The sequence below is a fragment of the Momordica charantia genome, assembly GCF_013281855.1.
Source record: "Momordica charantia cultivar OHB3-1 chromosome 8 unlocalized genomic scaffold, Mcharantia_2.0 BLBB01000008.1, whole genome shotgun sequence".
Taxonomy (NCBI): domain Eukaryota; kingdom Viridiplantae; phylum Streptophyta; class Magnoliopsida; order Cucurbitales; family Cucurbitaceae; genus Momordica; species Momordica charantia.
The window spans coordinates 25,913,603-25,927,030 of record NW_028275166.1 but is presented as its reverse complement, the minus strand read 5'-3'; the positions used below and the strand labels follow the sequence as shown (position 1 = coordinate 25,927,030).

Sequence of the window (13,428 nt, the reverse complement as noted above, 5' to 3'; positions counted from 1 at the left end):
GCCCCACGGAAATCAGGTTCTTCATCATATTCTGAGCGTGACGTGCCTTGTGAATCTTCCCGACTGAACCGTTCGCCATTTTTAAATTAACGTCACTAATCTCAATGATGTCCAAAGGCTCTCCATCAGCAAGATACACCTTTCCATGATTTCCTGCAACATGATTCTCAAGAATGTCACGTTGTCCTATTGTATGAAAAGACGCACCTGAATCCACCACCCATGTGTTATGAGCGCCCTCAACTGCAAGAACTAGAGCATCATGTATTTCTTCAGCAACAACATTTGCACCAGCTTCTTTCCCCTCAGTTTTCTTTGGGGCTTTGCAGTTCCTTTTCAGATGTCCTGTCTTACCACAATTCCAACATTATAGTCTGCTGTTTCTAGACTTGATTCTGTTGTTTTTTTGACTTTCCACGTTTTTCATAGTCTCTGTTATTATTTCTTCCTCTGTCTATATTAAATGATGTACCAAAAGTAGATGCAATACCAGAATCCTTTCTGCGAATCTCCTCTCCAAGAGCTGCATCTCTGACATCTGCAAATTTCAATTTCTCTTCTCCACAAGAATTTGAAATAGCTGCCTTCATAGGCTCCCAACTGTCAGGTAAGGATCTCAAGAACACGATAGCATTTAATTCATCTGTAAATGTTAAATCCACAGCAACTAATTTGTTAATCAACGTATCAAATTATTTATATGGGCAACCACAGATATACCTTCATCCATCTTCAAAGTAAAAAATTTAGTTGCGAGATACACCTTATTATTTACTGAAGGCTTCTCATATAGGTTGGACACTGCATTCATCAGGCCCATTGTTGTAGTCTCCTTAGCTACGCTGCTCTGCACATTTTTTGTTAATGTTAGGCGAATTGTACCCAACACCTTCCTGTCCAACTTTTTCCATTTGGCTTCTTCCATGTCATCCGGCTTCTTGTCTAATGGCAATTCCAATTCCTTGGAATGTAGATAATCTACTATTTGATCCTTCCAGTAGGAAAATCAGTTCCATAAAAAATAACCAATTTATCTTCTCCAGTCATCGTTCTTCAATCTTGCTCTGATACCAATTGTTGTGAAAAAAAAATGTAGTCTACATGTAAAAGGATTAGATAAAATAATCTAAAACTTCTAAGTAACAAGAACGATAAATAAAGAGTATGGAGAAGAAAATTAAACGCCGGATTTATACTAGTTCACCCAGTGTGGGCTACGTACAGTTTTCTGCTACCGTTGCAGGTTCTACTAAAATGTCAGGAAAAATCTCCCAAGAGTTTACAAGCCCCTCACAATGATTTCTCTCAGTTTTTCCTCACACAGAAAACGCTCATGAATCACTCTACAAGCCTTTCAAACCTCTCGAACGGATACACAAGTATTTAGCTCTCAAACTCTCTCTTCTTGGAGAATTTTCACGAATCTCTATTTGTGCACATCAATCAAATGACCCATCTATCTCTATTTATAATAGATGGTATGACAAAAACTAAAAGGGAATGAGAAAATAAAAAAAGCCCAAACTAAATAGGACAAGGAAAAATTTAAATGGGCATTTTCCTTATAGGAAAAAGATTTTCTCCTTGGTCGGCATGGGTCACAATACCTGATATGGTAAGAAAGAATTCAATTGCGTTGATGGAGGCCGAAGAATTCATTTATATAGATTCTAACACTCCCTCTCACTTGTGGGCTTGGAAAACAATATCAAGACCCAACAAATGGAAATTATAATAAATGGGGAGGAACAACAACTCAGGGGTTCGAACATAGGAACTCCTGCTCTGATAACATCTTAAGAATCAACAAACCACTACTCAACCCAAAAGCTTAAGCTGATGGGTGAGGTAAATTTAATTCATTTATATGGATTCTAACAGAATAAGAGATCGAAGATTGGTTTACTAAGATCGTGTTTGATAATTGTAGTGCTCTTTAGAGGTTGAGGGCGGAGGGTTGAATAATAAAGCTGCCAAATATTAGTTTACTGAGATCTTAGTTGATTATTGTTACGACCTTCAAAGGGCGAGGGTGAGGACGTATGGGAATAAGAGGTTGAAGAACATTGCACTAAGGTCCTCGAGGGTAAGGTATAGGAATAAGGTCAGAAGAGCATTGTAGTCTGTGTTTGATAATTGTTATGGTTTTAGTTTTTGGTTTCAGAACTATGCTTGCTTTTCTATAATATTTTTTTTGGATATGTTTTTTACATTTTTTTAAAAACAAGACTAAGTCGCTAAAACCTTTTTTTTTCTCGTTTTAGTTTAGATTTAGATTTTCGTGAAGGTAGTTTTTGAAAAGTAAATAAAACAGAACAAAGAAACATATAGTGGAAGTATTATTCCTAGGGAATAATAAGTATTATCCCTAGGAATATTTATGAATATTCAAGATTGGCACAAATAATAATTTAACTTAACAAAATCATTGGCAATAAATGTATATAGACAACCTTAAATATGTTGAAAGATAAAAGATAAAAAGAGTTTTGAAATTTTTTTTAGCAAGAGTTTGCCTGATTTTTTGGGAATCCATTAACATTATCGTTTGAAATTTTTTATGATTCTAACTGGCCCTACTATTATTGTTCATTGAATAGTGATCTAGCATGCTTATTCGACAAATATTGGTTGAATTCGTACGATGAAGCGAATCGATACTAGAAGAAAAAGTAGATAATTTGACTAAATAAATATTAACTTTTTCGAAAAAAAAATTATTGATGGAAAAAAATATAGATCAATCGATCCTCACATAGGTGGGTTCAGTCCTCCAAGGCCTGTTAGAGCTCTCTTCAACTAGCTCATGGCAAGATCGATCGGTTTTTGGTCAAATAGGAAGAACTTGAAGATTCCACCTCTGGAAAGCGCCTACACCTATTGGCTTAAGCCGATGTTCCCATTTTCTTTGCTAACCCATCATGCAAAAGGTATGTTGTTAGAGTGAGTGAGCCTTACTAAGAGCCTCTAAATTCTTCAAATGTGAACTATTTGATTTTTCTCTTCCACAAGTTAAAATCAGATAAGTAACAATAACAAAAGAATAAGAGATATGAATTAAAAAAATGTTTAACATCGCATGATTATACTAGTTCGTCCCAATCTGGTTCTACTAAAATTGGAAATATTACAATAGAGATCTCACTCAATATATCAATATACAATGACTATCTTGCTTTTAAGTACCCTAACAATGGCTACTTAGGATTACACAATTAAAAAGACTGTCACTAAACCCACGAGATAGAGACCCATTTTCACACATTGTCTACCACCACTAAAGTCTCCTTTATTTGGATTCTATACAAATAAAACCTATTAACAAAAGGGCTATATTGATTTTCAATTGTATATTTCCAATCCCTTTAATCTTGGAAAGCTTTCCATTCTCATCCTGACGTGACAATGATTGCCTTTTCCTGAAATATGTGAATAATCTTCTATTTTAAGATATGTGTACTAAAGCTGCACGTACATTCTATTACCCACTCTGATGATTGGTTTCCTGTTTTTTTGTGTGGTTCTCAACACACACGAGGGCATCGTCAACAATTTCATTTGCCTCCACCATATATCTTTTCACATCATCTTTTAATATTCTACAGTTTTTCTTGATGTGAACTTTTTTTGTGCAGTGAAAACATTCGGCATCTTTCTTCCAATCCCTCCGGCGATGTTTTTGCTGCCTGTTATTAGACGCAACTTTCTCTTTACGTTTTTGGATAGCCAAGAGTCCTATCCAGAAGTAGATTCTTTTCCGATCTCCTTCCTACGAATTTCTTCAGCAATTACCACATCACAAACTTCTGAAAATTTCAAAGAGTTATCTCCTAACGAATTGGACATTTTTGTCTTCATCGTTTCCCAACTTTCAGGTAAAGATGTTATAAGCAACAAAATAACATTCACTTCATTACTAAAAGATTGATTAAATTTGTGATCTCATTTACGAGGGAATTGACAGAAATACTATCTTCCATGCGAATGTTAAAAAATATTCTTATTAGATGTACCTTATTATTAGCTTGGGGTTTTTCGTACTTATTCTTCAATGCTTTCATCATATCTATTGTCGTCGTTTCTTTAGCTACAAGACTTGCTACATTTATCGACAAACACAATCTGATAATGACAACTACATGTTCATTCGTTTCTACCGAATCTTCATTTTTCATCCCTCATAGTCGTTCGTTTAAAACTTTATTTAACTTATTGCAGGTCAAGTAGTCATCAATCTGTATCTTCTAATATCTGAAATTTGCCTCATCTAACTTCATGATCCTTCAACTTATTTGATAATCTCATGACCCTATGAAATAAATGCTATTGATACCAATTGATGTGGAAAAAATATAGATCAATCGATTCTCCTCTATGTTCTTCAAACAATAACTATTTGATTTTCCTCTCCTATAGGTTAAAAGCATATAAGTAAGAAACAGTAACAAAGAAATAAAAGATAGAGATAGAAAAAGCTTAACACCACATGGATTATACTGGTTCGTTGCAATCTTGGGGACTACGTCCAATCTTCTGCAAAAAGCAAATTCTACCATAATTGGTAATATTACAATGGATATATAATGGCTACCTAGGATTACACAATCAAAAATGCCCTCACTAAACCCACGGGATACAAACTATTTTTCACACATTGCCTACAACCAGTTTCTTTTATTTAGATTTTGTACAAATAAAACATTAATTACAAGAGGGCTCTATTTATAGAAATCGAAATATCATAATTTTTATTGGATAACAATATTGTAATTCTTATAAAACAAAAATATCGTACTCTTTGTACGAATTCGTAGTAGTATTGAAAATCATTTTTCACGTAAGACACGAATCATCTGTTTTGACTTCACTATCCCAACAACTATGTCATCAGTCTATTTTGTCAAACTATCCATTTCATCCTACCTTTTATCTATCACTTTGCATCAAATCATTTAAAATTCATAATGTCGCATCATCATTAAATTAATAACTGTTATGGAATAATCTTGTTTTTTCTTTTCTTGAAAGCAGATGAAATGAAGAAAATAGCCAGAGAGAAGATGGACACCAGAGGATTTTAAAGTGGTTCAGCTTAAAGCCTACATCCACTGTGTATCGACAGCAACACTCAATTCTTGGAGGAAAAAATTACAAAAGGAATTCATATGTCTCTCTCCGGGAGAGCCTCTACACAACAACTATTAAAGAAAAAAGAAAGGCCCAAGCCCAAAAGCCCAAAGACATTTCAATTTGGCTTCAACACGTGTAAAGCACAATAACATTAACTAAATTGAACCAAAAATTTAAAATCTATAGACCCAGTTGAAGTTGTTATATTTTAAAACAAAACAGACGCAATCATATTTTCATCTTTTTAGACTAAATTTGTAAGTTGAATTTTTTTTCTAACATTTTTCCTGAAAAGGTTGGCTCTCTGAGTAAACTTAATTAGGAACGAAAGTCGAAAATCACACTATAAATCGATATTATATATAAGAACTTGGAAAGGACCAAAGCTTCAATCTTTGTTGTCTGTTCAATTGACCAATTTGAATGTGGAGAATAAATTTTGTGTGTTTATTGTCCCACAAACTTTCGGATGCTTCCACATTTGTCAATTTAATGAGCTATTCATCCGGCCCGACACGGTCTCGTTCAATGCACCGAGTTTATTTGGAGATACCCAACAAAATACGCGACGACAACTCGCGATGGACAGAGTGTTATGGGTGCAAGATGTGCAAATGATATTCATTGTATATAAATGAGGACAATTATTTCCATTGCTACGAGATCTTTTGATTAATTATAAGAGTTTTGTCTAAAATAGATAATATCATACTATTATATTCTTATCAACGACTTTAATCGATAGGTACATATTAAATTAACCACCATTTATTCCAAAACTGGATAAATTGATATAAGTAGATAGAAAGAATATATTTTTGGGGTAATAATTAAGTTATTTTGTGAAAAAATATAGAGAATAATATGAAGTGAACAATAATTGGTTCTTGGTTAAAAATGAATTATCTGATAGGCATGGCTTAAATTTCAAGGATATACCAAAGTGTTCTCAATTAAGTAATTTTTTTTATAGACACTACTTCGGGATTATTGTGAAAATAAATTGATTTATATTTGGTTTCAATTTGATCTCTGACGCTTGAATATTAACAATACTTAGGTGGTATCTGGTTGTTGTTGACTATCATTAAATTTTTGACCAGTAGAATAGAGGAATCCAAAAACAGAGATTTATTCCTCCTTTTTTTTTTTTAAATATAAAGATCTGTCAAAAAAATTAAGAGTTGTCAAATTTTTAGTGGTAGTCGATAAGTGTTACTAATCAGTATCTAAATATTTTTAGTTGAATATATCAAATAATCCTTAATCTTGTAGGTTTTTTCTTTCTTCTTTGTGAATTTGATCTCTTTAATCTCAAAAATTCTTAATTGTATGCCTAGTGCATTCCAAAATTCTTGAAAAATGTATGTGTTAAAAGTTTGTTAGAAGAAAGTTTATGTCGCTAAATTATTATTTATTTGATATATTTGGACATGTAGGTGTGCACTTGAAAGAAATAGATGTTGCTGAATGGGCTCGTGGAAAACTTCATGAGTCAAGTAACATTCATGACATATCTACGTAATAAAACAATAATTTAATAATATATCAACTTTTTGTCAACAGTAATAACATGATATTAGAATAATCATACAAAATAAAGATACATAAATTTATTTTCATGAAAATTTAATGACATTCTACGCACAACCAAAAAAAAAAAAAAAAAAAATCTTTGATTTCCATAAACCTTAAACCAAACAGCCTGTTCATAGGGCAAGGATGGGAATGGGCAAGTCTTCCCCCATCTCATTTCAGCCTGTTGAATTTTCCGAGGGGAAAAAATTATTTTTCTAAAACAATTCTCATTTTAAAATAAATTTCTAATCAGATGCTTAATTTCCAAAAATTAATCTTCATCTCAGGATTAAATCCCTATCGAGAATCCTTAAAAAATTCTTAAAACCACTTAAAAGAAAAAATGATAGGATAGGGTGGTATGCTCTTCACAATGATGTCATCCAACCATGCTTTGGGATTTTTGGTACTCCGGAGAAACAAATCTTCATCCAACCCGTATTTGTCGCTCGCGATAATAGATACGTCATTGAATTAAATTAATATCATCTATCAAAATGTAAGGCAGTGTCATATGTATATTTCTTTGCCTACATATACAATATAAGGCACGAAAAATGTAGGGAAAATGTAGCATATACAAATTTTTAATTGTTGATACATGTGGATTCTTAGCACAATAAAACGACTGCTATTATTGTTATCAAACCAATAACGATTCATGTAAGCTAAATCTTATAATCGATAATGCAACAAATTTTCTATCTCTAAGGAAAACCACCCTATCACCTATCAAAAAAATTCCCCCTTCTCAAATAAAGTTCTTGTTTCGCCAACGTATTCTAGTCCCCATCTCCACCCACGAAGAGCTTAAATGGAGATTCCCCTCTCGTTTAGAGCAAGTCCCCACAGAGAAAAATGAACACTCCACGGATCTATATCAACTTTCAACAAACTAAAGTAATTCTTCATAATATCCACAGAAGTTGTAAGGATTTTTTATTTCCTACAAAATTATCTCCCCAAATATGAAACATCTTATTCTTAGTGATTCAACACCGAAACGACATCGTATCACTGCTCGATCACCCGCTTAGCTCCATCCAGAGTGTTCCTGAGCAGCATGGCGACGGTCATTGGGCCGACGCCACCAGGAACAGGAGTTATCCAACCAGCCACTTTACAAGCTTCCTGGAAATCTACATCCCCAACCAGCCGGTAGCCCGACTTTCTGGTTGGGTCATCAACTGCGTTTGTACCAACATCAATGACTGCAGCACCTGGTTTGATCCAACTGCCCTTGATCTAACATCAACCAACCCACCAACAATATGCACCAATAAGTCTCTCACAAAGTTGTTACAACAAATAAAAGGAAAAAAAAAAAAGAAAAATATATCTTAAGAATATTAGTAACCAGATGACATGTTTGAAATGGTGCAACAGCCATCATTCACATGCATGTGACAAAGTTTAAGTACTCTCAATAGATTAAATTACGACTTGGAATCTGATTGGTATCCAAGCTTTAAAGACTTCTAATTACTGTCCCTGAATATGAATTATGTTTCTAATTAGTTCTAGCATTAAGTTTGTACCTAAATAATGATGTTGCATACTTGAACAAATGGTTGGCTGATTTGGCACAATGAGGCAGAGAGATGGCTGAAAAAAGTTAGATAATTTAACAAAATAAAGTGGCATGTGCTTTACGCGACCTATCTATAAAATGATTTTATAGATGGTGTCACTCTATTTTGTTTCACTATCAATTTCCTTCGATCATTTGTCTAGCACTTCGTGTCAAACTAATTAATATTTGTCCAATAAATATGTCACATTCTCATAAAAGTAAATAGAACCAATATTTTAACTGAACAGAAATAAACATGAATATCTAGGGACTAAATTTGTAAATTAACCTTTATTTTTCTAATACTAATGTAGCACCTAAACATATTTCCTAACATTTTCGAGTAAACTTCGAAACCCAAGTCTGAAATTCTCAGTGCAGCCAAACAGATATTCAAATATAAGAATTGGGGGAGGGGAAAACAATGCCATTGAAAAATCAAGCGTACCATTTGCGCCTGTCCTGCTGCAGCAATTACAATGTCTGCTTCCCGGACAACGCTTTCTGGATCAACAGAACGCGAATGAACAATCGTCACGGTTGCATCTGCTTTCAGAAGCAGTAATGAAACTGGTAATCCAACTATGTTGCTTCGCCCCATAACAACTGCCTTCTTTCCCCTAATACTTATACCACTTCGTGACAGCAACTCAAGACACCCCTGCACATAAGAAAACGTTATTACTGAGACTATGAAGTGAACTTAATGACATGAGCTTCCATTTTCTGAGCTAATATCTACATAAAAACAAATCGAAATCTTGAACAATGATATACAAGGGGCTACTGCACTTCCAGTTGACAAAGATTTATTTAAGAACAAGTTGAATGATTATTCTCTAAGGCTTATAAACATTTGTTATTGCCTTTGGAGTGCAAGGTAGGAATAAGGGATCTCTGCCTTTCATTGCAAGCTTCCCAATGTTCAGAGGATGAAATCCATCTACATCCTTCTCGATGCTGATTTCAGCTAAAACTTTCTCTTCATTTATGTGCTTTGGCAAAGGAAGCTGAACCAATATACCTGTCTCACAGCAACAAACCAATAAATATGTTGGAGAGAAAATTTGAACGAAAGTTTTCAAATGCAAAAAAATCTTGAATTTCCAAATGCAAAAACTCCAATATCACATAATAAGGGTAAGCTTAGTATAACTTCTAGAACAGTGAAAACTACTTATGGCCACTATTGAATATTTTCGAAGACAGAAGTAATTTTGAAAATTTCTATAAAAACTTAAAAGCAAAGTACTAAAAAGCGATGCTCTCAGAAGAATAAACTATATGCTTAGAGAAAGATAAGATAAAAAGCTCCAATTAAATCTATTACAGATTGGAAAAACGAATCGAAGCAACATTTATCTAGCAGAAAGGCATTTACTATAATATAACAATGCAATTGTCGGCACTAGGAATTCAAAAAGTAGAGAAGAGATTAACCATGTACTTCAGGATTCGCATTCAACTCGTGGATCTTGGCGACCAATTCGGCCTCGGACACTTGTTCAGGAAGATCAAAATCGAAGGACTTGATTCCGACTTCCGCGCAAGCCTTTCTCTTCATCTTTACATAGCTCTGTGAATCCTTTCTACTCCCCACAATCACCACCGCGAGTCCCGGAACCTTCGCAAATCCACACCATAAGGAACAAGATCAAAATGCTAAAATCAGACGCGGCTAAACACATAAATTGTTGCACAATATCAGATCGAAATTGATCAAAAAAAAAAAACCTTTCCGTGTTTCTCAGAGAGTTTGTTCACTTCCTCCGCGATTTCAGATCTGACGGCCTGGGCGATTTCTTTGCCATCGATTAACGTAGCTTTATGGCCGGAATCGGACGCCATTTTTGCAGGTAACAATGAGAAACGCTTATCCGTTCTGGATTTGTTGCAGTAATAATGGCGCACACAGATTCAAAACGGAGTGGATGAGTTGAGATTGAGAAGGATGGATTGAAGACTCACTGAGTTGGAGACATGGAATCGCTCGGGAGAATCTGCTGGGCCTTTCTTCCCAGGCTTGGATTTGGGCGATGGACTGTTGTTCGTGAAATGGATCCATCTCAGAAAGATCGCTGATCTGCCTGTATAATACAATTTCTTTTAGAAATTATAATTCCATTTGACAAAATTTACACTTCTCTATCAAAATAAAAAAGATGTAACTCATAATTTATCAATATATCTTTTTTTATATATATTTAAATATTATTAAATTATAGAAATTCAATTTTGGAGGTTAAATTTTAAATCTCTAATTTTATGCATTTTTTCACTTTTTTAAAATAAAAAATATCCAAGTCTTCTTCATTCGAAAACAACTATCCGTCACTCGTTTCTTCGTCTTCTTCATAAAAAACATCATTTTTTCGATAGTCTTCTCCATTTTCTCCGTTCCCTCGTCGGCAGCACTTCGTCTCGCTTTTCACCATTGTTTTTGGTACTGTCTCTAGCAATCTGTTTTTGATTTGCTCGTTTTTCACCATTGTTTGGCAGTCCATTTTCTATCGTTTACATTTTAAAACTTTAGTTTTGGCTGTAATTTCCGATTTTGGGTGTTCGAGTTTGGGGTATTGTTAAGAACAGTTTTTCAATATGGGGGACTATCCTAGTCTATGCATTTTTTTCGCATATGCTAGTGTGTTATTTGATTATGTAATTTATTTACTACAGTTGTTTATGCAAAGATGTGCACAACAGTGTGTTCCTGATTGTAGCTCGAACTCGGCCTCCGTATCGACCTGAACATTTGGGCGGACCTGCACAAAAAGGTGAGCACTCCGACGATCAAGTCAGTATAGGTCGGATTCCAAGTTTAGTTCGAAGCCAGAAATCATCGTACCTGATCGGGGAGTGAGGTCCTCTACTTATGGGTGGTGGTCCCGCTTATCTCGCGACGGTTACATTCGGTAATCTCGGGACCGTCGGTTACACCCGGTGATCTCGGGACCGACGGTTACGCCGGATAATCACGTCGCAGACAGTTGCTCACATCGGCCCCTACCGAGCTCCCCGGTAGGTCAAACCTGGGCCAGGTTCACCTCGGCCCTCATACTTAGCTTTCGTCGGCGTTGGTGGTAGCCATTTCGGCTATCCGAGCTGGGCATGACTCATGGGCCATCTTGGAGCACCAATAGGGGTCCTCCACGTGTCCAGGGTATTTTCATCCCCAAACATTGGCCCCCTCTCTGTCTGGTACGATCTCGACCTGGCAGAGAAGTTCATTCGACTTGCTTTGGACACGTGGCGACTTCCTATTCGTGGGAAAATACAACCGTCGCGGAAGATTTATCGTCGGAATATTCAAATATTCCGACGCTTCGGATCTTAGAGAGGATCCTAGCCGCTCGTTGATTACACGTGTACGGTGGGGAAATTCTTCCGATGGGCCATAAATGCCCCCAATCCTTCAGTTCATACCTTACGTTCCTTGAATTCTTGGAGTTCGATCTGAAGGCAACTCGAACCCTTGGTAGGTCGGTCTCTTCCCTCTCTCTTTCGAACGTAATTGTCATGTCGTCCTCTATTAGTAGCAACCTAGGATCCGATTTAGCTCGTAGGTTAGAGGCCGAGCTCGAGGAGATAGAAAACTTTAGAATCTCCGATGACGGGGAGGATAGTGACGCCTCCACTTCAGGTCAGGGTTTGGAATACCCTTCTAGGATACCTGAGCACTACCTCGGATCCCTTCGTAGGGGGTTCGCTATCCCTGAGAACATCCTCCTCAGGCTTCCGGAGGAGGGGGAGAGAGCCGACAATCCTCCAGAGGGATGGGTCACTCTCTACTTCAAAATGTTTGAGTACGGCCTCAGACTTCCCCTTCACCCTTTTGTCCAAGAATTTCTCTTCCGGACTGGGTTGGCTCCGGCTCAAGTGGCCCCCAATGGGTGGGGTGTCATTTTCACTTTGGCCATCCTCTTTTGGCTACGAGCTCGGGATAGTGAGGAGGCCGAGCTGTTAGACGTAGACCAGCTCCTCGCGTGCTTCGAGGCGAAAAAAATAGCTAAGAAGCCTGGTCGGTTCTATATGTGCGCAAGGAAAGGCACAGGCGGTATAGTTAAGGGGCCGACCTTCATCGAGGGATGGGTGAGGAAGTGGTTCTACGCTTCCGGGGAATGGCTCGCAAAGGACAAGTCAGGTCGTTCCTTCTTTGACGTCCCCACTAGGTTTGGGAACCTAGGTACGGAATAGTTTTTACTTTTCGTAATTTTCTTCTGTCATTCAGGTCTAACTCGGATTTTGCCCTCGTGCAGTTTCAATCCGACCAGTCCCCGAGCTTAGGCAAGCCTCCTTCGATACGCTGAAATACTACAAGGAGCGCTTTCCGAGGGGTAGGAGGGTCGGAACCCTGGTGACTGACGAACTGCTGCTTGAGTCCGGGCTGCTAGATTACAACCCTGCAGTTCGTCCCATTGAATCCTCAAGACCGAACTCTGAACTTGGTATGCCGAGCTTGCCTCCCCCCTTTTTCCTCTAACCTTGTGTTAACCCCTGTTTTTATTTCGCAGCCATGGTTTGCGGATTTCCAAGCGGCGTGAAGCGCAAGTCTAACGGCCGAGCCCATGCTCTTGAGGCTGCCCAGAGTTCGAAACCTGCCACCCCTGCCGTGGTAGGGCCTGCCTCGGAAGATCCAGCCCCGGTGATCGAGCTGGAGTCTTCTGGGGTCCCTCGAGGGAGAAGCGCCCCAGGGATCAGACCGAGGCGGTGGACACCCAGACGGAGGCGGCGGACGCCCCGCCTTTGGCCGAGGAGGCGAGGGAGGAAGCCCCTCCGAAGCGAAGAAGGAAGAAAAAGAAGGCGATCTCCCCCTCGGAGGTCGGAGCTTGTAGGGTCTGGCCCGCAAGTTTTGCAGATCGGGTGGACGATCCTGCGGCCAGGATGGGCGGGACGTCCGACGTGACGGCACAGTTCAGAATTGAGCCGTCAAGTTCCAGGGTGAGGGACCAGGTGTCCCGCATCTCAGCTGCAAGTTTGGACCGCTGCCTAAGGAGGGCGTCCAAATTTGTGAGCGACCCTGGGTCCATTCTGCAGAGGACCATCGACTACGCCGCCGAGGTAAGACTAGTGCCCCATTTTTGCTTGATTTCGCCCAACAGGTAGTTCGATCTAACTTTTTCCTTGTACCATTTCGCAGGCGTTCGTTG

At 37.9% G+C, this 13,428-nt stretch overlaps 1 protein-coding gene across 1 annotated transcript; it reads right to left on the bottom strand.

The window, feature by feature from the left end:
* Positions 1–7,561: 7,561 nt before the first annotated feature.
* Positions 7,562–10,353, bottom strand: LOC111013297 (bifunctional protein FolD 2). The gene is made up of 5 exons (XM_022287725.2): positions 10,016–10,353; positions 9,722–9,905; positions 9,148–9,305; positions 8,730–8,942; positions 7,562–7,953 (listed from the first exon to the last, which is right to left on the bottom strand). Exons 1-5 carry the CDS (start codon positions 10,127–10,129, stop codon positions 7,723–7,725), a joined length of 900 nt encoding a protein of 299 aa, XP_022143417.1. The 5' UTR covers positions 10,130–10,353; the 3' UTR covers positions 7,562–7,722.
* Positions 10,354–13,428: the final 3,075 nt, after the last annotated feature.

Coding starts and splice junctions, on each gene's coding strand:
- LOC111013297 (XM_022287725.2), bottom strand. CDS start 10,129: ATGGCGTCCGATTCCGGCCATAAAGCTACGTTAATCGATGGCAAAGAA. Junction 9,906..10,015: donor TCTCTGAGAAACACGGAAAG/GTTTTTTTTTTT, acceptor GGATTTGCGAAG/GTTCCGGGACTCGCGGTGGT. Junction 7,954..8,729: donor CAGCAGGACAGGCGCAAATG/GTACGCTTGATT, acceptor GGTTGATGTTAG/ATCAAGGGCAGTTGGATCAA.